Below are 21734 nucleotides of genomic sequence, written 5' to 3' on the forward strand. Positions count from 1 at the left end.
TTAAAATTAAACTTTTTAATATCCATTTAAAGAATACTCCTTAAAATATGCTTTACATTCAAAAAGAAAATTACAACTTAAATGTATACTATTGAATATTTTAAAATATATTCTTTACATGTTGCTTATTTAGCATTATATAAAACTTAATTTGTAAATATATTGTAATACTGATCATCTTTTTTTTTTCTTTAATTTATACAAACTACCAACACATATAAATTTATTCAAACAAATATTCGCAAATTTACTCTTCAAAAACATGGACGTAGTTGCCGTAATGCAAACTTTATGAGTGGATAGGTAGTGGTTGGAGTCAGTGGTAAATTCTTGTTCTACGCCTGTGCTTCATAAAAAAAGAGTTGTTAAATATTGATTGTTGTCATACCTTTTAATACTGTGTTTATAAAATTAACAAACACACTCGAACATATTAGGAAGACATCAAAAATTTAGACGATTTGTAGGAACACAATTTTTTTTAATATTTATAAAAATGTAGTTCTAGTTCAGTTCTAGTTCAGTTCTACTACAGTTCTAGTTCAGTTCAGTTCTAGTTCAGTTTTAGTTCAGTTCTAGTTCAGTTCTAGTTCAGTTCTAGTTCAGTTCTAGTTCAGTTCTAGTTCAGTTCTAGTTCAGTTCAGTTCTAGTTCAGTTCTAGTTCAGTTCTAGTTCAGTTCTAGTTCAGTTCTAGTTCAGTTCTAGTTCAGTTCTAGTTCAGTTCTAGTTCGTTCTAGTTCAAGTTCTAGTTCAAGTTCTCGTTCAGTTCTAGTTCCGTTCTAGTTCAGTTCTAGTTCAGTTCTAGTTCAGTTCTAGTTCAGTTCTAGTTCAGTTCTAGTTCAGTTCTAGTTCAGTTCTAGTTTCAGTTCTAGTTTTCAGTTCTAGTTCAGTTCTAGTTCAGTTCTAGTTCAGTTTACTAGTTCAGTTCTAGTTCAGTTCTAGTTCAGTTCTAGTTCAGTTATAGGTTCTAGTTCATTCTAGTTCTAGTTTCTAGTTCAGTCTCGTTCAGTTCTAGGTTTCAGTTCTAGTTCGTTCTAGTTTCAGTTCTAGTTCAGTTTCGTTTCAGTTCTAGTTCTAGTTTCAGTTCAGTTTCAGTTCTAGTTCAGTTCTAGTTCAGTTCTAGTTCAGTTCTAGTTCAGTTCTAGTTCAGTTCTAGTTCCGTTCTAGTTCAGTTCTAGTTCAGTTCTAGTTCAGTTCTAGTTCAGTTCTAGTTCAGTTCTAGTTCAGTTCTAGTTCAGTTCTAGTTCAGTTCTAGTTCAGTTCTAGTTCAGTTCTAGTTCAGTTCTAGTTCAGTTCTAGTTCAGTTCTAGTTCAGTTCTAGTTCAGTTCTAGTTCAGTTCTAGTTCAGTTCTAGTTCAGTTCTAGTTCAGTTCTAGTTCAGTTCTAGTTCAGTTCTAGTTCAGTTCTAGTTCAGTTCTAGTTCAGTTCTAGTTCAGTTCTAGTTCAGTTCTAGTTCAGTTCTAGTTCAGTTCTAGTTCAGTTCTAGTTCAGTTCTAGTTCAGTTCTAGTTCAGTTCAGTTCTAGTCAGTTCTAGTTCAGTTCTAGTTCAGTTCTAATTCAGTTCTAGTTCAGTTCTAGTTCAGTTCTAGTTCAGTTCTAGTTCAGTTCTAGTTCAGTTCTAGTTCAGTTCTAGTTCAGTTCTAGTTCAGTTCTAGTTCAGTTCTAGTTCAGTTCTAGTTCAGTTCTAGTTCAGTTCTTTAAGTTCTAGTTCAGTTCTAGTTCAGTTCTAGTTCAGTTCAGTTAGTTCAGTTCTAGTTCAGTTCTAGTTCAGTTCTAGTTCAGTTCTAGTTCTATTCAGTTCTAGTTCCAGTTCAAGTTCAGTTCTAGTTCAGTTCTAGTTCAGTTCTAGTTCAGTTCAAGTTCAGTTCTAGTTCAGTTCTAGGTCAGTTCTAGTTCAGTTCTAGTCAGTTCTAGTTCAGTTCAGTTCTAGTTCAGTTCTAGTTCAGTTCTAGTTCAGTTCGAGTAGTTCAGTTCTAGTTCAGTTCTAGTTCAGTTCTAGTTCAGTTCTAGTTCAGTTCTAGTTCAGTTCTAGTTCAGTTCTAGTTCAGTTCTAGTCAGTTCTAGTTCAGTTCTAGGTTCTAGTTCAGTTCTAGTTCAGTTCTAGTTCAGTTCTAGTTCAGTTCTAGTTCAGTTCTAGGTCATTTCTAGTTCAGTTCTAGTTCAGTTCTAGTTCATTTCTAGTTCAGTTCTAGTTTAGTTCTAGTTCTGTTCTGTTCTAGTTTAGTACTATTTAGTCTAGTTCAGTAGCAAAATCGGGTTGAACCGGTAAAGAGTTTTATACAAAAATGTATGAAACTTATTTTTGGGGCCATCCTATTTTTTACATGTGTTCGTATATTAAAATATTTTGCAAAAGTAAAAAATATACAGTAAAAACTTTTAAAAGTAATTACTTCAAACATTTTGAGCTAAAACTTAAATGTCTTGTAATATTAAGAACAATAAAGGATTTTAATAAACTTTTTATTTTAACATAATTTTTCACTTTAAAACAAGGTCCTAATATTTGACACACCACTGTAGAGGAATAGCAACAGTAGTTGTTTAAAGTACATAATGTTATTCGATGTATTTGTATAATGAATGTTTTATTTTAATAAATATTAAATTCGTTTTAAAAGAAGAAACAAATTAAAATAAATATAAAAAGAAATTTAAGCCATAAAATGTTATAAAACTCTTTTAAATTTTTTGTTAATTCCTAAAAAAATCCAATTTTTCTCGTTGCTTTATATAAAATAAAACATTTATTTTGACAAATTGTGTTTAATTTGCAAACAGAAAAATGTTATTTATTTAATATTTTTTAAATATTTTAAGTATCAAATAGCAAATATTTTAGTAAAGCTGCTTTAAGAGCCAATTTATGAAACAAAAACTAATAAATAAAAAAGGGATTTATTATAATTATAAAAAATCTACAGGAATTTTAAACCAAAGCAAACAATAAATCTAACACTTTCACTAAATACCTATCTAAAATAGTTTAGACTATTATATATACAACATAACATTGGAAAATTTAACTTAAATATTGTTTAAAAAATTAAATTTCATTAAAAATGTGTCTTTAGACTTTTTTCAAAAAATTCTCCTTTTATTCCTTTCTACCTAATTGCCTTCAATTGTGCAATATCTAATCGAAAATCCTGTTTAAATCATTTAACCCCAACATTACAAGCCTTAAACTATACTTCTAGCAACTAAACTTTAGTATTACGTATGTATGCCTAAAATTATGCATTACTTTTTGCAAATTTCTAAAAAAGTGAGCAAAAAAATTTCCATAAAACAGCAGGAATTGCGTATGTTTTACAAATGTATTTCTTTTCCTCTACATTATCTCGAAATACATATTGGTGGCTTCTTTTACTACTATTCACTCTAATATTGTTGCCTATTGTATAGGGGTTTTCTATTCAAGCATTTTTGTTGCTTCTCATGTGCCATGTTCTAAACAAGAGTGCGTGCTCATAAATCTTTCTCTCACTTTGAAGGTTCTTATATTTAATTTTTTTCTTTCCTTACTTTGGTGGCTTGGAATGAAAAACGATAAATTTTATTAGTTCTTCTCTGTATGTACGATGGGGAGGGGGCTAAGAAGGCAAAAGGTTATGTATGAGGAAATAGGAAATAAAAAATAAATATGTAAAAGTTTTCAAATGGGTTTGAGTTGTATGTAACTCACACTTTGTATTCTGTATCCATATATTATATGTATTTGTTTCTAACTGGTGAAAAGGACTATACATGGACTTAACGCTAGACTAGTTCAGTTCTAGGCCAGTTCTAGTTTAGTTCTAGTTCAGTTCTAGTTCAGTTCTAATTCAGTTCTAATTCAGTTCTAATTCAGTTCTAGTGCAGTTTTAGTTCAGTTCTAGTTCAGTTCTAGTTAAGTTCTAGTTCAGTTCTAGTTCAGTTCTAGTTCAGATCTAGTTCTAGTTCTAGTTCAGTTCTAGTTCAGTTCTAGTTCAGTTCTAGTTCAGTTCTAGTTCAGTTCTAGTTCAGTTCTAGTTCAGTTCTAGTTCAGTTCTAGTTCAGTTCTAGTTCAGTTCAGTTCTAGTTCAGTTCTAGTTCTAGTTCAGTTCTAGTTCAGTTCTAGTTCAGTTCTAGTTCAGTTCTAGTTCAGTTCTAGTTCAGTTCTAGTTCAGTTCTAGTTCAGTTCTAGTTCAGTTCTAGTTCAGTTCTAATTCAGTTCTAGTTCAGTTCCATTTCAGTTCTAGTTCAGTTCTAGTTCAGTTCTAGTTCAGTTCTAGTTCAGTTCTAGTTCACTTCTAGTTCAGTTCTAGTTCAGTTCTAGTTCAGTTCTAGGTCAGTTCTAGGTCAGTTCTAGTTCTAGTTCAGTTCTAGTTCAGTTCTAGTTCAGTTCTAGTTCAGTTCTAGTTCAGTTCTAGTTCAGTTCTAGTTTAGTTCTAGTTTAGTTCTAGTTCAGTTCTAGTTCAGTTCTAGTTCAGTTCTATTTCAGTTCTATTTCAGTTCTAGTTCAGTTCTAGTTCAGTTCTAGTTCAGTTCTAGTTCAGTTCTAGTTCAGTTCTAGTTCAGTTCTAGTTCAGTTCTAGTTCAGTTCTAGTTCAGTTCTAGTTCAGTTCTAGTTCAGTTCTAGTTCAGTTCTAGTTCAGTTCTAGTTCAGTTCTAGTTCAGTTCTAGTTCAGTTCTAGTTCAGTTCTAGTTCAGTTCTAGTTCAGTTCTAGTTCAGTTCTAGTTCAGTTCTAGTTCAGTTCTAGTTCAGTTCTAGTTCAGTTCTAGTTCAGTTCTAGTTCAGTTCTAGTTTAGTTCTAGTTCAGTTCTAGTTCAGTTCTAGTTCAATTCTTGTTCAGTTCTAGTTTAGTTCTAGTTCAGTTCTAGTTTAGTTCTAGTTCTAGTTCAGTTCTAGATCAGTTCTTGTTCAGTTCTTGTTCACTTCTAATTAAGTCTGCTCTATAATCTAGTAAATAGTTAAGTTGGTAGTTTAGTCTGTGGTCTAGGTTATAGTCAAGTTTTTAGTCTAGTTATGTCCCAATTGTTAGTTGATGTATAGTCTATGGTCTACTCGAAAGTCTGCTCTATTGTCTACGCTATAGTCCAAATAATATTTTAGTCGATAGTCTTGATTGTAGTCTAGTCTATTTTCTAGTTTATTAATTGTCTTTAATATATTCTGCAGTCTAGATTTTTAAAATTTTTACCTAAATTTTTGTATATAACTTCAATAGAAAAATTGGCTTCTTAATACTACTTTAAGCTACTCTCATAAGAATCCAATTCCCTTGCTAACTTTTTCTTATTAATTACCAAAATTTTAATTACATTCAATTAAAACTTAATTAATTCAATGCCATTAGTAATTAACTTACAATTTAACAAAATTAAAAATTTGTATTACAACTGATTAAAACATTTCATTTAGCTAACTTTTAATTATCATTCTTCCTTTTTTTTCATCCTCGTAATTATAGGTCTCTGCTGGACAACATTTACATCTCAGTGGTGATATGAAAAGTAATGTATCGGTGGCAGCTCAACAGGGAGTGTTCTTTAATCAACAGCAACAGCAGCAGCAACAACAACAACAGCAACAAAATACTCAAAATTCACAACAGCAACAGGGTGGCAATAATAATGGTCCCAATAATCCACAACAGCAGCAACAACAACAACCAAATCAAAATATTAATAACAACGGTATGTAAATAAATGATTTAAATTTGGCATTAAAACTAATATTTATTTTATTCGCAATTTATTAAAGGTGCTTCCGATGGTGGTTTTAGCATGTCACAAACCCAATCCATGAATTTCTCACAACAACAGCAGCAGCAACAAAATCCCGGCAATCAACAGCAACAAGTACCGCCTAATATGAGACAAAGGCAAAATCAAAACCAAAATCCCACGAATTCAGCGGCGGGTAATAATGGTCCTAATGGGCCGAATAGTTCACAAGGTGGACCCAATGCTGTACCCAGTAATGCTGGTCTTATGGGCCAGCAACAGGTGCCGGGTGGACCAAATCCTTCCGGTCCTAATGGTGGTCCTATGAATCCCATGGCTGGACCGGGAGGTCCTAATGGTCCTAATGTGACCGGTCCCAATGTACCGGGCATGGGTGGTCCTAATGTACCCGGCATGGGTGGCATGGGTCCTGGTATGGGTGGTAATCCTAATCAAATGATGTCCGCTGCCAATATGAATCCAAATGGTCCCTCCGGTCCCAATCCCGCCATGATGATGGGTGGCCCAGGTGGTCCAAATGGTCCTCCCATGAATATGAATCAAGCTAAATTCCTGCAACAACAACAAATGATGCGTGCCCAAGCCATGCAGCAACATGGTATGGCCGGATCACGTCCCCCGCCACCCGAATACAAGGCCACCCAGGCTCAACTTATGCAGGCGCAAATGATGCAACAAACTGTGGGCGGTGGAGGACGTTTCCCCAATGCAGCTGCCCAGGCCGCAGCTATGCGCAGAATGACTCAACAGCCGATACCACCTTCGGGTATGAATTTGAATATTATTGTTTTAGAAACTGTAAGTTAGTTCCAATTTTTTTTTAATATTCTAGGGCCCATGATGCGTCCGCAACATTCTATGTATATGCAACATTCCGCAGCCGGTGGTCCTCGCTCTGCCATGGGTCCCTATGGTGGTCCTATGGGTCCCGGCGGTCCTCAACGGCCGCCTAATGTTCAAGTCGCACCAGATGGTATGCCTATTGGCTCGCAACAAGAATGGCGTCATATGATGATGCAACAGCAACAAATGGGTTTCGCCGGTGGTCCAGGACCTGGTGGCCCCATGAGACAAGGTGCAGGAGGTTTTAATAGTGGTAAGTTGAAAGAAAATGCGTTTTTATGTTAATGAAATGGAGAAAAATAGTCTACACTGTAGACTAGACAATAGACTAGACTGTAAAGTAGGTTTTAGACTAGAGTATAGACTAGTCTGTAGACTAGACTATAGACTGGATTATAGACTAGATTATAGACTAGACTATAGACTAGATTATAGACTGGATTATAGACTAGACTATAGATTAGAGTTTAGACTAGACTATAGTCTAGACTATAGACTAGACTATAGACTAGTCTATAGACTAGACTATAGACTAGACTATAGACTAGACTAGACTAGACTAGACTAGACTAGACTAGACTATAGACTAGACAATAGACTAGACTATAGACTAGACTAGACTAGACTATAGACTAGACTATAGACTAGACTATAGACTAGACTATAGACTAGACTATAGACTAGACTATAGACTAGACTATAGACTAGACTATAGACTAGACTATAGACTAGACTATAGACTAGACTATAGACTAGACTATAGACTAGACTATAGACTAGACTATAGACTAGACTATAGACTAGACTATAGACTAGACTATAGACTAGACTATAGACTAGACTATAGACTAGACTATAGACTAGACTATAGACTAGACTATAGACTAGACTATAGACTAGACTATAGACTAGACTATAGACTAGACTATAGACTAGACTATAGACTAGACTATAGACTAGACTATAGACTAGACTATAGACTAGACTATAGACTAGACTATAGACTAGACTATAGACTAGACTATAGACTAGACTATAGACTAGACTATAGACTAGACTATAGACTAGACTATAGACTAGACTATAGACTAGACTATAGACTAGACTATAGACTAGACTATAAACTAGACTGTAGTCTAGACTATAGACTAGACTATAAACTAGACTATAGTCTAGACTATAGACTAGACTATAGTCTAGACTATAGACTAGAATATAGACTAGAGTATATACCAGACTAAAGACTTTACCTTAGTCTTGACTATAGAGTAGACTATAGACACACAATACTATACAATAGACTGTAGACTAGACAATATATAGACTAGTCTGTAGACACTAGACTATAGATTAGTTAATAACTGGACTATAAACTAGACCATATATTAAGATATAAATAGATTAGACTATTTCTTTTTTAATTTTTACTAACATTTCTTATGTGCTCCTTTTAAAGGTTTTATGGGCAATCCCAGCAGCGGACCAATGCCAAATGGCCCCAACGTATCAGGTGCTGGCGGTATGGGTGGTCCCAATCCGGGCATGCAATTAACACCAGCCCAAATGCAGCAACAAATGATGCGACAACAACAGCTGCAATCCCAACAAATGATGGGTGGACCGAATGGTCCAAATCCCAATGCCATGCAAATGCAACAAATGATGCAACAACAAAGTCTACAGCAACAGGCAGGACCACAAGGTCCCGGTGGGCCCAATGCCATGATGACACAAATGCAAATGGCCAGCATGCATATGTCACAAACTCAACAGCAAATCACCATGCAACAGCAGCAACAATTCGTGCAACAAACTACCACCACTACACACCAACAACAACAGCAAATGCTACAAATGTCACAGGGTCCCGGTAATGTAGCGGGTGGACCAGGTAACGGACCCAATGGTCCAGTGCCGGTAGGCAATAATAATGCTCTAGTATCCAGCTCATCAGTATCGGTGTCCTCATCATCAGTGGTGGCCACCTCTAGCTCAGCTAATAATAGCATTAATCAAACCATTAATTCAGTGGTTGGCAACTCGAATGATTTATGTCTCGAATTCTTAGATAATTTACCCGTAGATGGTGGTAATTTTTCAACACAAGATCTAATCAATTCTTTGGATAATGATAATTTCAATATACAAGATATTTTGCAATAGACATTTCTGTTTAATACTGATGTTTAAAAAACAAGAGTACTCTGTTTTGAAATTATAAGAAAAATTACTTTTTTTTAAAAAATACTGTTGCTTTGTTGTTGATATTAATTGAAACTTAAATTACTTAAAGAAGTTTAAAGATTTATTTAAACAAGATTTTCTGGGCTTATTACAAATTTTCCAAGATAATCGAGTTGTTTAAATTTAATACTTTTTTTGTTTGTAAATTTCAATCTTTACTGTTGAGTTATATTTTTTTTTAAAAAAATCTTTAAAGAAAAACCTTATTAATTATTTAATTAAAAGTTTTTTTGGGGTTTTTTTTTATTATATATAAACAAAATATATATATTTTTTATTATAAAGTTATGAAAAGAACGTATTAGAATTTAGTTTTTTTATTTTATTATAGTTATCTTTTCATTTTATAAATATTGACAGTTGTTGTTTTAAAAAAATGTTTTAACTAAAATGTGTTAATTTTAATTGCTCATATAAGAAAACACTCGAAAGATAAAAAAACATTCCATTAATTCAAAACAATTTTAAAAAATATATAGAAACATTATATAAAAACTTATTCACACATACATATAAAACATATTTACTATATACATGACATTATATAGAGATTTTATAAGATTTTTTTTACATTTTTTATAATTATTTTCCATCAAAACATTGTTATACTTATACAAAATTAAAGTTTGTACAAGAAATTTAAAAAATTTATAATGAAAATAATCATTTTTTAAAAAGAACTCTAACCATATTATCATAAAAATCATAAATTTCTTAAATCTTTAAATTAGTTTTTCTAAAAAGTTATTGTTACAGATTTGTATAGATTTTTACTAAAATTTCCTTCCCAATATTTCTAATTTTTAACAAACTCTTTTAAAATTCTCTTCTTTTTAAGATTTGTTACAATTTTAACTTAAAATTTCCAAAAATTTAAACAACATTTTTAGTATAAAATTAATTTAAAAAGATTTCTAAACTAAATATAGCAAATACTTTCAATAACTATTTCTCAAACTCTAATTATAACTTTTTAAAAAAAATCTGATAATCTTCAATTAAAAAAGTGTTAAAATTAAGTAAATTTATAATGCTTTCAATTATTTACTAAATTTATCAATTGTTTTATCAGTTTATTTCAATATTTCCTAATATTTTAAAGAAGTTTGTTAATTAATTTCTCTTTTGTTTCTGTCAAATTTTCCAACTTATTAAAATGCTGCAGTTTATAACCGAATTAGCAAATCTTTTACAAAATTTGTTAGTAGTTTTTCAAAATGTGTCTATAATTTTTGAGAAATTAACTATATTATTTCCTAAATTAACAAATTTATTGGAATTAATTAATCAAATTTTAAATTTAGTTAATCATTTATCGGAAATTGTGAATTGTATTTCAGCAATAATCAATTGTTTAACAGAATTAACAAATTTATTTATCAAATAACAAAAAATTTCAGACTAGACATAGGCTAGGATATAGACTACGTACTAGAACATATACTAGTTTAGAGAGTAGACCACAGTTCAGACTATAGACTAAAATGTAGAATATAGATATATAGACTATAATATAGACTATAATATAGACTATAATATAGACTATAAACTATATAACAGGCTTCAGTCTAGACTGTATATTAGACTATGTACAGGACAATGAACCTGACTATAGAATAGACTGGACTATAGAAGAGAGTACAGACTAGAATATAGACTAGACTTCAGACTAGAATATAGAATAGACTATAGACTAGACTACACCGTAGACTATAGACTAGACGACATTCTAGACTGTAGACTAGACCACAGTCTAGACTATAGACTAGACCACAGTCTAGACTATAGACTAGACCACAGACTAGACTACAATCTAGACTATAGACTAGACTACAATCTAGACTATAGACTACACTATAGTCGAGACTAAAGACTAGACCATAGACCAGACTATAGACTAGACTATAAACTAGAATATAGACTGGACTATAGACTAGACTGTAGACTATAGCAAAACTACAGTCGAGACTTAAGACTAGACCATAGACCAGACTATAGACTGGACTATAGACTAGAATATAGACTGGACTATAGACTATACGGTAGACTATAGACTAAACTAGAGTCGAGATTTAAGACTAGACCATAGACTAGAATATAGACTAGACTGTAGACTAGATTATAGACTACGCTATAGACTAAACTATAGATTAGACTATATACTAGACTACTAATCTAAAAACTAGACCATTGAATATATATGCAGTCTAGAATATATACCAGACTATAAACTATACGACTAAACTATAGTCTAGACTACAGACTAGACTACAGACTAGACTATAGTCTAGACTACAGACTAGACTACAGACTAGACTATAGTCTAGACTACAGACTAGACTACAAACTAGACTAGGCTAGACTATACACTAAACTACAGTCTAGACTAAGCTATGAACTAGATTATAAACTAGACTATAAACTTGACTATAGATTGAACTATTGGCTAGACTCCCAACTATACTGTAGACTAGACTATAAACCAGACTATAAACTAGACCATAGACTAGACTATAAAATAGGATATGGACTAGACTATACACTAAACTACAGTCTAGACTAGGCTATAGATTAGAGTATAGACTGGACTATATATTAATCTGCAGTGTAGACTATAGACTTAACTATAGAATAGGCTTTAGACTAGACTAGACTAGACTATAGACTAGACTCTTAACTAGATTGTAGACTAGACTATGAACCAGACTGTATACTTGACTATAAAATGGGCTATAGACTAAACTATACACTAGACTACAGTCTAGACTAGGCTATAGACTAGAGTATAAACTAGACTGTTGATTAGTCTGCACTACAGACTATATAGTAAACTATAGACTAGTGTATGGTCGAGACTATAAACTAGACTATATACTACTATTAACCAGACTATAAACTATACTATAGACTAGACTATAAAATTGGCTATGGACTAGAATATACTCTATACTACAGACAAGGCTATAGACTAGACTATAGATTAGTCTGCAGTGTAGACTATAGACTTAACTATATTCTAGTTTACATACTAGACTATAGACTTTAGGCTTTAGACTAGACTATAGACTAAACTATGAACCAGACTGTAAACTAGACTATAAACTAGACTATAAAATGGGCTATGGACTAGACTATAGGCTAGAGTATAAACTAGACTATGGATTAGTCTGCAGTGTAGACTATAGACTAGATTATAGAGTAAACTATAGACTAGTGTATGGGCTAGACTATAAACTAGACTATATAGATTGGACTATAGGCTAAATTGTACTATAAACTGGACCATTAAAAATTATTGAAAAATATCAAAAATTACAAATTGTAAAACAAGCAAATCAGTTAAAATTTTACACAAAATCGGTTTATTATTAATGTACTTAAAACTATTAAAAAAAAACTTAAAAAAACAAATCATAAACTATTTAAACACACCCACCCCTTACTCAACATAACAACTTAATTTATTATAAAAAAAAATCACAAAACAAAAACATAAAACATTTTAGTTAATTTTTTTTTAAACAACAACAGGCAACATTTTATATAATTTATATAAAAAATAATTAAAATTAAGAAAAAAAATTATAAAATTATGAAAATAAAATAAATTTTATTTTTTTGTAAATGTTCTATTTTTTTGTTGAAAAACAAATATTTTTTTATTTTATTTAAAATAAAAACACACAAAAAAATTTACACAAAAAAAAAGATTGGTGATATTTGTTATTTGTAAATTTATGGAGAAAAAAATTAAAAAAAAAAAATAGAAAAAAGGTAAAATTAAAAAAATCGCTAAAAATGACAAACACAACAATTTTATTACTTTATATATTTTTAACACAAGCCTAAAAATAAAAAAAACATTTTGTAATTATTTCTTTTTTTTTGGAAAAAAAAAAAACGCAGAAAGAAAAAAAAATTAAGAAAATGTCAAACCATATAAAATATATAACAAATATAAAAAAAGAAAAATTCATAAAAATATTGAAAAAAAAAACATACAACAATTGAAATATTCATAAAAAAACGTAGTTTTGTAGACAATTTTTAATTACTTTAGTAGTTGTTAAAAGTATAATAATATTAATAAAAAAAAATATTTACAAAATTTCATATTAAACCAACAAACAAAAAACTAGTATAAATATTTTCCATAAAGTATATTATTTAAAAAAAAAAAAAAACATAAAAGAAAAAAATATAAAATTAAAATCTTTACAAAAAAAAAAATGGTAAAATTTTCAAAACTCAATTAATTTTTTTTTAGGAAGAAAAGCTTTAGCTAGTGGTGGTATAAATTTCAAAGTTATAAGGAAACATTTAAAGATTTTAGACTTTTTATATGTTTTTAGAATATAATTTTAGAAAAAAATGGTACCAACTTCGAATTAGCTCTTTATCTGGAGATTCTTTGTTACTTTCTTGACAGTAGAGTATCTGAATTTTGGTAATCTGTTAATGCTTTTTCGTTATAGTTCGCTAAGAAATATCTTGACCTTGATATAGGACATCAAATCAATTCCGACGAGTTGCCTAAGGTGAACTTTAAGACGCTTTTGATACATTTCGACGAGTTGTGAGAATGAAACTATATAAAGAGTTTTCTATAGAATGTGAGATTTCTACATATAAATCGACTTTCAAACAATCGACTCTATCTATATACTTTGCGCTCTACAACCAATACTGACACAAAAATACCTAGCGGAAATCGATGTCTACATAAAACTGATCATACAAGCAGTAAATACTGAGTCAAAATACCTCCGAGAGTGGCATAGAATTGATGTATGTCAGACACCAACAAACTAGTATCTTCGAAAGCTACTCCATAATACACTTCGATAACGACTTAATAGTAACTTTATCATCAACATACAGCAACATTGATGTTGAATATACCCCGATTATGGAACTTCTTCCTCCACTATAGAATAGACTATAGACTAGACCATAGACTAGACTATAGACTAGACCATAGACTAGACTATAGACTAGACTATAGACAATACTATAGACTGGACTATACACTAGACTATATACTAGACTAGATATAGACTAGACTAGACTATAGACTTGACTAGACCATAGACTAGACTAGACTATAGACTAGACTATACACTAGACTATAGACTAGACTATAGACTAGACTATAGACTAGACTATAGACTAGACTATGTACTAGACTATAGACTATAAACTAGACTATAAAATAGACTATAGACTAGACTATAAACTAGGCTATAAACGAAACTATAGATTAGACTATAGACTAGGTTATATACTAGACTAGTCTATTCTTAAATCTAGCCTATAGTCTAGTTTATAGTTTACTCTATAGTCTAGTCTATAGGCTAGACTATAGACTAGACTATAGACTAGCTTATAAACTAGACTATATACTAGACTATAGACTAGACTCTAGCCTAGACTAAACTATAGACTGGACTATAGACTAGACTATAGACTAGACTATATACTAGACTATAGACTATACTATAGACTATACTATAGACTATACTATAGACTCGATTATAGACTAGACTATAGATTAAACTATAGACTAAAATATAGACTAGACTATAGACTATACTATAAACTATACTATAGGCAAGAATATAGACTATGCTATAGACTGTACTATAGACTAGAATATAGACTATGCTATATACTAGACTATGGACTAGAATATAGACTAGTCTATAGAGTAGACTATAGACAAGACTATATACTAGACTATAGACTTGACTATAGACTAGACTAGACTATATACTAGACTATAGACTAGACTATATACTAGACTATAGACTAGACTATAAACAGGACTATAGACTAGACTATAGGCTAGATTAGACTATAGGCTAGACTAGACTATAGACTAGACTGTAGACTAGACTATAGACTAGACTATATACTAGACTATATATATACTAGACTATAAACTAGACTATAAACTAGACTCTAGACTAGACTATAAACTAGGGTATAAACGAAACAATAGACTAAACTATAAACGAAACTATAAACTAGACTATAGACTAGCCTATAGACTAGACTATAGACTAGCCTATAGACTTGACTATAGACTAGACTCTAGACTAGACTATAGACTAGATTATAAACTAGACTAGAGAAGATTATAGACTAGAATATATACTATAGACTGGACTATAGACTAGACTATAGACTAGACTATAGACTAGACTATAGACTAGACTATAGACTAGACTATAGACTAGACTATAGATTAGACTATAGACTAGACTATAGACTAGACTATAGACTAGACTATAGACTAGACTATAGACTAGACTATAGATTAGACTATAGACTAGACTATAGACTAGACTATAGACTAGACTATAGACTAGACTATAGACTAGACTATAGATTAGACTATAGACTAGACTATAGACTAGACTATAGACTAGACTATAGACTAGACTATAGACTAGACTATAGACCAGATTATAGACTAGACTATAGACTAGACTATAGACTAGACTATAGACTAGACTATAGACCAGATTATAGACTAGACTATAGACTAGACTATAGACTAGACTATAGACTAGACTATAGACTAGACTATAGACTAGACTATAGATTAGACTATAGACTAGACTATAGACTAGACTATAGACTAGACTATAGACTAGACTATAGACTAGACTATAGACTAGACTATAGACCAGATTATAGACCAGATTATAGACTAGACTATAGACTAGACTATAGACCAGACTATAGACTAGACTATAGACTAGACTATAGACTAGACTATAGACTGGACTATAGACTAGACTATAGACTAGACTATAGACTGGACTATAGACTAGACTATAGGCTAGACTATAGACTAGACTATTGACTATATGGATTACTTATGTAATTTAACTTCGAAAATTGATAATGAATGTCGTAGAGAAAAAGAAACTGGTCTATATCATGGCAGGGTTTCTTGGTCCTTCATAGTACTATTATTCAAAACATTAACAATTTGTATATACAATATTATTTTCATCTAAATTGATAACCACAAAATAAGGCATATCTTTAGGCGAATTGTCCCCTAAAATATGTAGCATATTTAAAGGAAAATGTTTTAGTAAGTTTCAAGATAACCTACAAATATGCAAATCATATACAGAGGTTTGAAATAACATTCATAAGTAAGCGATAAAATTAAAATATGTATATGTTTAGAATAAAGCTAAGGCTTTAAATATTCTTAAGGTAAATTAACTAAAAATATGCAAATGATGTTGTAAAAGAAAAAGAAAGAAATTTGAACCACCACTAGTTTTAGTAGAGCAAAATGAACTTTTCTGCTCCCTAAAAATTTCCTTTATTTTTAGTCAATCTTAAAAACATAAAAACAACAACAACAACAAAAAACTCAATTACACTCGAAGTAAATTAAAATTTATATTGAAAATATTGCTTAAAAAGCGAAATTTTCATATTGTATGGAACCACAATTTATAAAATATTTAAAATATTAAAACATATTGAACATATTGAAAAAAAAACACTTACACCTACAACATATACATATACATACATAGAAACATAAATTTAAATATACTATATTCCAGCTTAATTATTGCGCTAAACATTTAGATATAATTTTTATTTAGATATAAGTAAATTGGTAAATAATTAATTATTTTAAATTAAAAACATTTTTTTTTGAAATAAAAACAAAATAAGCCAAGTCTTCTTTAGCCATCCAAACTTATATAGTAATCAACAAATTTCTTTAATTTTTCTATTAATTTTGCAAAAACAAATGGGAAAATAACACACAATTCTAAAACATTTTTGTACATTTTTTATATTTAAAAAAAAATACATACATATATTATTAATTTTTTGTTAAAAATATATATATTATTTAAATAAAAACCGAAAGCAATTTTTTAAGCCGAAAATAAAAAAAAAAAAAATAATTAAATTATAGTAGATATTAGATCTACTTTATACGAGTATATTAAATATATAAGTTATATTAAATAAATTTATAAAATTATAAAAGAAATCATGTTAAAACAAATTATTGCCAATAAAAATTAAAAAAAAAAATCAAAATTAAAAAATTATATTTTTTTTCCTAAGATCTCCACTTGACCAATTTTTATAGAACAGCCATAGTTCAAGAGTTTATATAATGATCATTCAAATTAATCAGCAGACTCAAACAGTAAAAACAACTGTCATTTCCAAATCCGTTAAAAGTTTTTAAGCAAGATGGTAACATGGTGCTCATAGGGGCCACACTGCCCGAGCCATTGCGTCTGCAGGATATATGTTTTGCTTATCGTTGTGGCTGATGATGGTGAGGCAGCATCTATCATCAAGGTGGAATCACCACTAGGCTTTTTAAATATCGTCTAAAGCCAATATAAGTACAGATATACTTAAGATAATAACAACAATCTCAAATAAAGATACAAATTAACAAAATTTTTAAGTCTTTTATTCAGTTCAAGATCTGAAACAATTCCACTTCAGTTTTAGATCAATTCTCTTCAGTTCTAGTTCAGTTTTAGTTTTGTTAGGATTCTGCTCTTGCCTTGACTAGCAAATTTTTTGCAGTAGAACCGGTCTGAAATTTTGTTCGAAAATTTTGATGAAATATTGGTCTCAGGTCCACTATGAGTACATTTTCGGATCCAGCTTAAGCACTTATCTTGAATGTCAAATTTTTGCAACACTAGGTCTCAAGACCCCGATATAATACCACAAATCGCTTAAAATAAAAAATTTTCGGGAATTTTGATGAAATATTGGTCCCAGGTCCATTCTGACTCCATTTTTTGAATTCAGCATGGGATTTTACCAGAAAGGTCAGTTTCCAGCCAGATTCGGCCAGTAAATCCCGAATTTGAAGCAAAAAATAAAAAAAAAACAGAAATTTTGATGTATGTTGGACCTAGGACCCATACTATTACAAAATTACAAATTTATTTTTTGCTTGCTTCAATCTCGAAAACTACTGGCAGAATCTGGCTGGAAACTCACCTTTCTGGAGAATTCCCATGCTGAATCCGAAAATGGATTCGGAATGGACCTAGGTCCATTGCTTCATCAAAATTCCCGAAATTATTTTATTTCGAACAATTTGTACTATAATTTTGGAATCTTAAGGCCGATTGAAACTAAAATTTGTCTATTAAGACTAAAATCTATGCTGAACCCGAAAATGTTTTCAGTATCGAGCTAGGTCCAATATTTCATAAAAATTTCAGAACAAAAATTTTGAACCAAATATCCCACGAAATTTCATTTCACATCAAGACTTTTCTAAAATGTGAGGTTCTTGTCCTGACTAGCAAAAATTTTTCAGTAGTCAAGACACGAACAGAGGAAATTTTGGAAAATTTTGAGATAACATAAAATTTTGTAGTAAAATCAGTCTGAAATTTTGATAGGAAATTTTTGATGAAATATTGGTCTCAGGTCCACTATGAGTACGTTTTCGGATTCAGCTTAAACACTAATCATGAATATAAAATTATTTCAGTTGTAGGTCTCAGGACCCCGATACAATACCACAAATTGCTTAAAATGAAAAAATTTCGGAAATTTTGATGAAATATTGGTCCCAGGTCCATTCTGACTCCATTTTTGGATTCAGCATGCGATTTTATCAGAAAGGTCAGTTTCCAGCCAGATTCGGCCAGTAAATCCCGAGTTTGAAGCAAAAAATAAAAAAAAACTGAAATTTTGATGTATGTTGGGCCTAGGACCCATACTATAACAAAATTAAAAATTTATTTTTTTGTTTGCTTCAATCTCGAAAACTACTGGCCGAATCCGGCTGGAAACTCGCTTTTCTGGTGAATTCCGATGCTGAATCCGAAAATGGACTCAGAATGGACCTAGGTCCATTGCTTCATCAAAATTCCCGAAATTTTTTTATTTTGAACAATTTGTACTATAATTTCGGAACCTTAAGGCCAATTGAAACTAAAATTTGTCTTTTAAGACTAAAATCTATGCTGAATCCGAAAATGGTTTTAGAATTTAGGAAAGTCCAATATTTTATAAAAATTTCAGAACAAAAATTTTGAACCAAATATCATACGAAATTTCATTTCACATCAAGACTTTTCTAAAATGTGAGGTTCTTGTCTTGGCTAGCAAAATTTGTCAATAGTCAAGACACGAACCCCCAAATGTAGAGGAAATTTTGGAAAATTTTGAGATAACATAAAATTTTGTAGTAAAATCAGTCTGAAATTTTGATAGGAAATTTTTGATGAAATATTGGTCTCAGGTCCACTATGAGTACGTTTTCGGATTCAGCTTAAGCACTAATCATGAATATAAAATTATTGCAGTTGTAGGTCTCAGGACCCCGATATAATACCACAGATTGCTTAAAATACAAAATTCTCGGGAATTTTGATGAAATACTGGTCCCAGGTCCATTCTGACTCCATTTTTGGATTCAGCATGCGATTTTACCAGAAAGGTCAGTTTCCAGCCAGATTCGGCCAGTAAATCCCGAGTTTGAAGCAAAAATTAAAAAAAAATTTAATTTGGATGAATGTTGGACCTAGGACCCATACTATAACAAAATTACAAATTTTTTTTTTTTGTTTGCTTCAATCTCGAAAACTACTGGCCGAATCTGGCTGGAAACTCACCTTTCTGGTGAATTCCCATGCTGAATCCGAAAATGGACTCAGAATGAACCTAGGTCCATTGCTTCATCAAAATTCCCGAAATTTTTTTATTTTGAACAATTTGTACTATAATTTCGGAATCTTAAGGCCAATTGAAACTAAAATTTGTCTTTTAAGACTAAAATCTATGCTGAATCCGAAAATGGTTTTAGAATTTAGGAAAGTCCAATATTTTATAAAAATTTCAGAACAAAAATTTTGAACCAAATATCCTACGAAATTTCATTTCACATCAAGACTTTTCTAAAATGTGAGATTCTTGTCTTGGCTAGCAAAATTTTTCAACAGTCAAGACAAGAACCCCCAAATATAGAGAAAATTTTGATGAGTGTTAGACCTAGGACCAAAAGTACAACAAAAATTTAAATTATTTGTTTCTCTTGAACTACTGACAGAATCTGGGTTGAAACTGACCCTTCAGGACAGCCCCCCTCATAATAAACCTAAGACATATAATTGAATAAAAATTTAGGATTTCGTGACCGAAAGTGTCTGTATCTAATGAAGCTTAGAAACCAGTAAAAACACACCTATCAACTTACCTTTGAATGTTTAGATTTTCCAATAATTAAACTCTTTTCATTTTGATATTTAATGAAGCTATTCAATAAATTTTCTTTATTAAATATATAAACTTAATATTAATACATTTGTAATTAATATCTCATGTATGTAAATTATAATAACATTGTACGAAAGTTATTATATTGAAGATAAATTGAATTATTGAATTAAATTAAGTTATAAACTAATTGTAGCCTGATCCACTATAGTGGGGAGGGTATAATGCGTTTGTGGTGATGTTTATAATCCCCCAAAAAGTGATCCTATCCCCTCCATGACGACATGGCCCAAGGACAAACGCTATTGAAAATGTTTGAAATAGGAGGGTCCGGTTGTATGACAATAGTTTCTAAACCTAACTAACTAACTAATCTACTAACTACTAACTAACCTAACTAACTAACGACTAACTAACTAAACTAACTAACTAACAACTAACTAACTAACTAACTAACTACTAACGAACTAACTAACTAACTAAACTAACTAACTAACTAACTAACTAACTAACGTAACTACTAACTAACAACTAACTACTAACTAACTAACGAACTAACTAACTAACTAACTACTAACTAACTAACTAACTAACTAACTAACTAACTAACTAACTAACTAAAACGAACTAACTAACTAACTAACTAACTAACTAACTAACTAACTAAATAACTAACTAACTAACTAACTAACTACTAACTAACTACTAACTAAACTAACTAACTAACTAACTACTAACCGAACTAACTAACTAACTAACACTAACTAACTAACTAACTAACTAACTAACTAACTAACTAACAACTAACTAACTAACTAACTAACTAACTAACTAAACTAACTAACTAACTAACTAACTAACAACTAACTAACTAACTAACTAACTAACTAACTAACTAACTAACTAACTAACTACAACTAACTAACTAACTAACTAACTAAACTAACTAACGAACTAACTAACTAACTAACTAACTAACTACTAAAACTAACACCTAACTACTAACTAACGAACTAACTAACTAACTAACTAACTAACTAACTAACTAACTAAACTAACTAACTAACTAACTAACTAAACTAACTAACTAACAACTAACTAACTAACTAACTAACTAACTAACTAACTAACTAACGAACTAACTAACTAACTAACTAACTAACTAACTAACTAACTACTACTAACTAACTAACTAACTAACTAACTAACTAACTAACTAACTAATAACTAACTAACTAACTAACTAACTAACTAACTAACTAACTAAACTAACTAACTAACTAACTAACTAACTAACTAACTACGAACTAACTAACTAACTAACTAACTAACTAACTAACTAACTAACTATACTAACTAACTAACTAACTAACAACTAACAACTAACTAACTAACTAACTAACGAAACACTAACTAACTAACAACTAAACACTAACTAACTAACTAAACTAACTAACTAACTAACTAACTAACTAACTAAATAACTAACTAACGAAACTCTAACTAACTAACTAACTAACTAACTAACTAACTAACTAACTAACTAACTAACTAACTAACTAACTAACACTAACTAACTAACTACGAACTAACGAACGAAGAAGAACTAACGAACGAACGAAAACTAACGAACGAAACTAACTAACGAAAAAAGAACTAACGAACGAAACTAACGAAAC

General features: G+C 30.6%; 1 protein-coding gene across 4 annotated transcripts in view; it reads left to right on the forward strand.

Annotated features, from left to right (window-relative positions):
• LOC119609862 (neurogenic protein mastermind) overlaps nucleotides 1–9022 on the forward strand; it is a 72555-nt gene extending 63533 nt beyond the window's left edge. For 3 of the 4 annotated variants that reach the window (XM_037964853.1, XM_037964855.1, XM_037964854.1), the window contains exons 4-7: nucleotides 5436–5661; nucleotides 5729–6478; nucleotides 6545–6808; nucleotides 8012–8718. In XM_037964853.1, the coding sequence (XP_037820781.1) occupies nucleotides 5436–5661; nucleotides 5729–6478; nucleotides 6545–6808; nucleotides 8012–8718 (1947 nt within the window). Of the gene's footprint in view, nucleotides 1–5435; nucleotides 5662–5728; nucleotides 6479–6544; nucleotides 6809–8011 lie in introns of all 4 variants that reach the window. The other variant, XM_037964856.1, reaches the window with a different exon arrangement.
• Nucleotides 9023–21734: the final 12712 nt, after the last annotated feature.

The sequence above is a fragment of the Lucilia sericata genome, unplaced genomic scaffold (genome assembly GCF_015586225.1).
Source record: "Lucilia sericata isolate MDLA Ls3-8-SP2 unplaced genomic scaffold, ASM1558622v1 Contig001070F_arrow, whole genome shotgun sequence".
In the NCBI taxonomy this organism is placed as follows: domain Eukaryota; kingdom Metazoa; phylum Arthropoda; class Insecta; order Diptera; family Calliphoridae; genus Lucilia; species Lucilia sericata.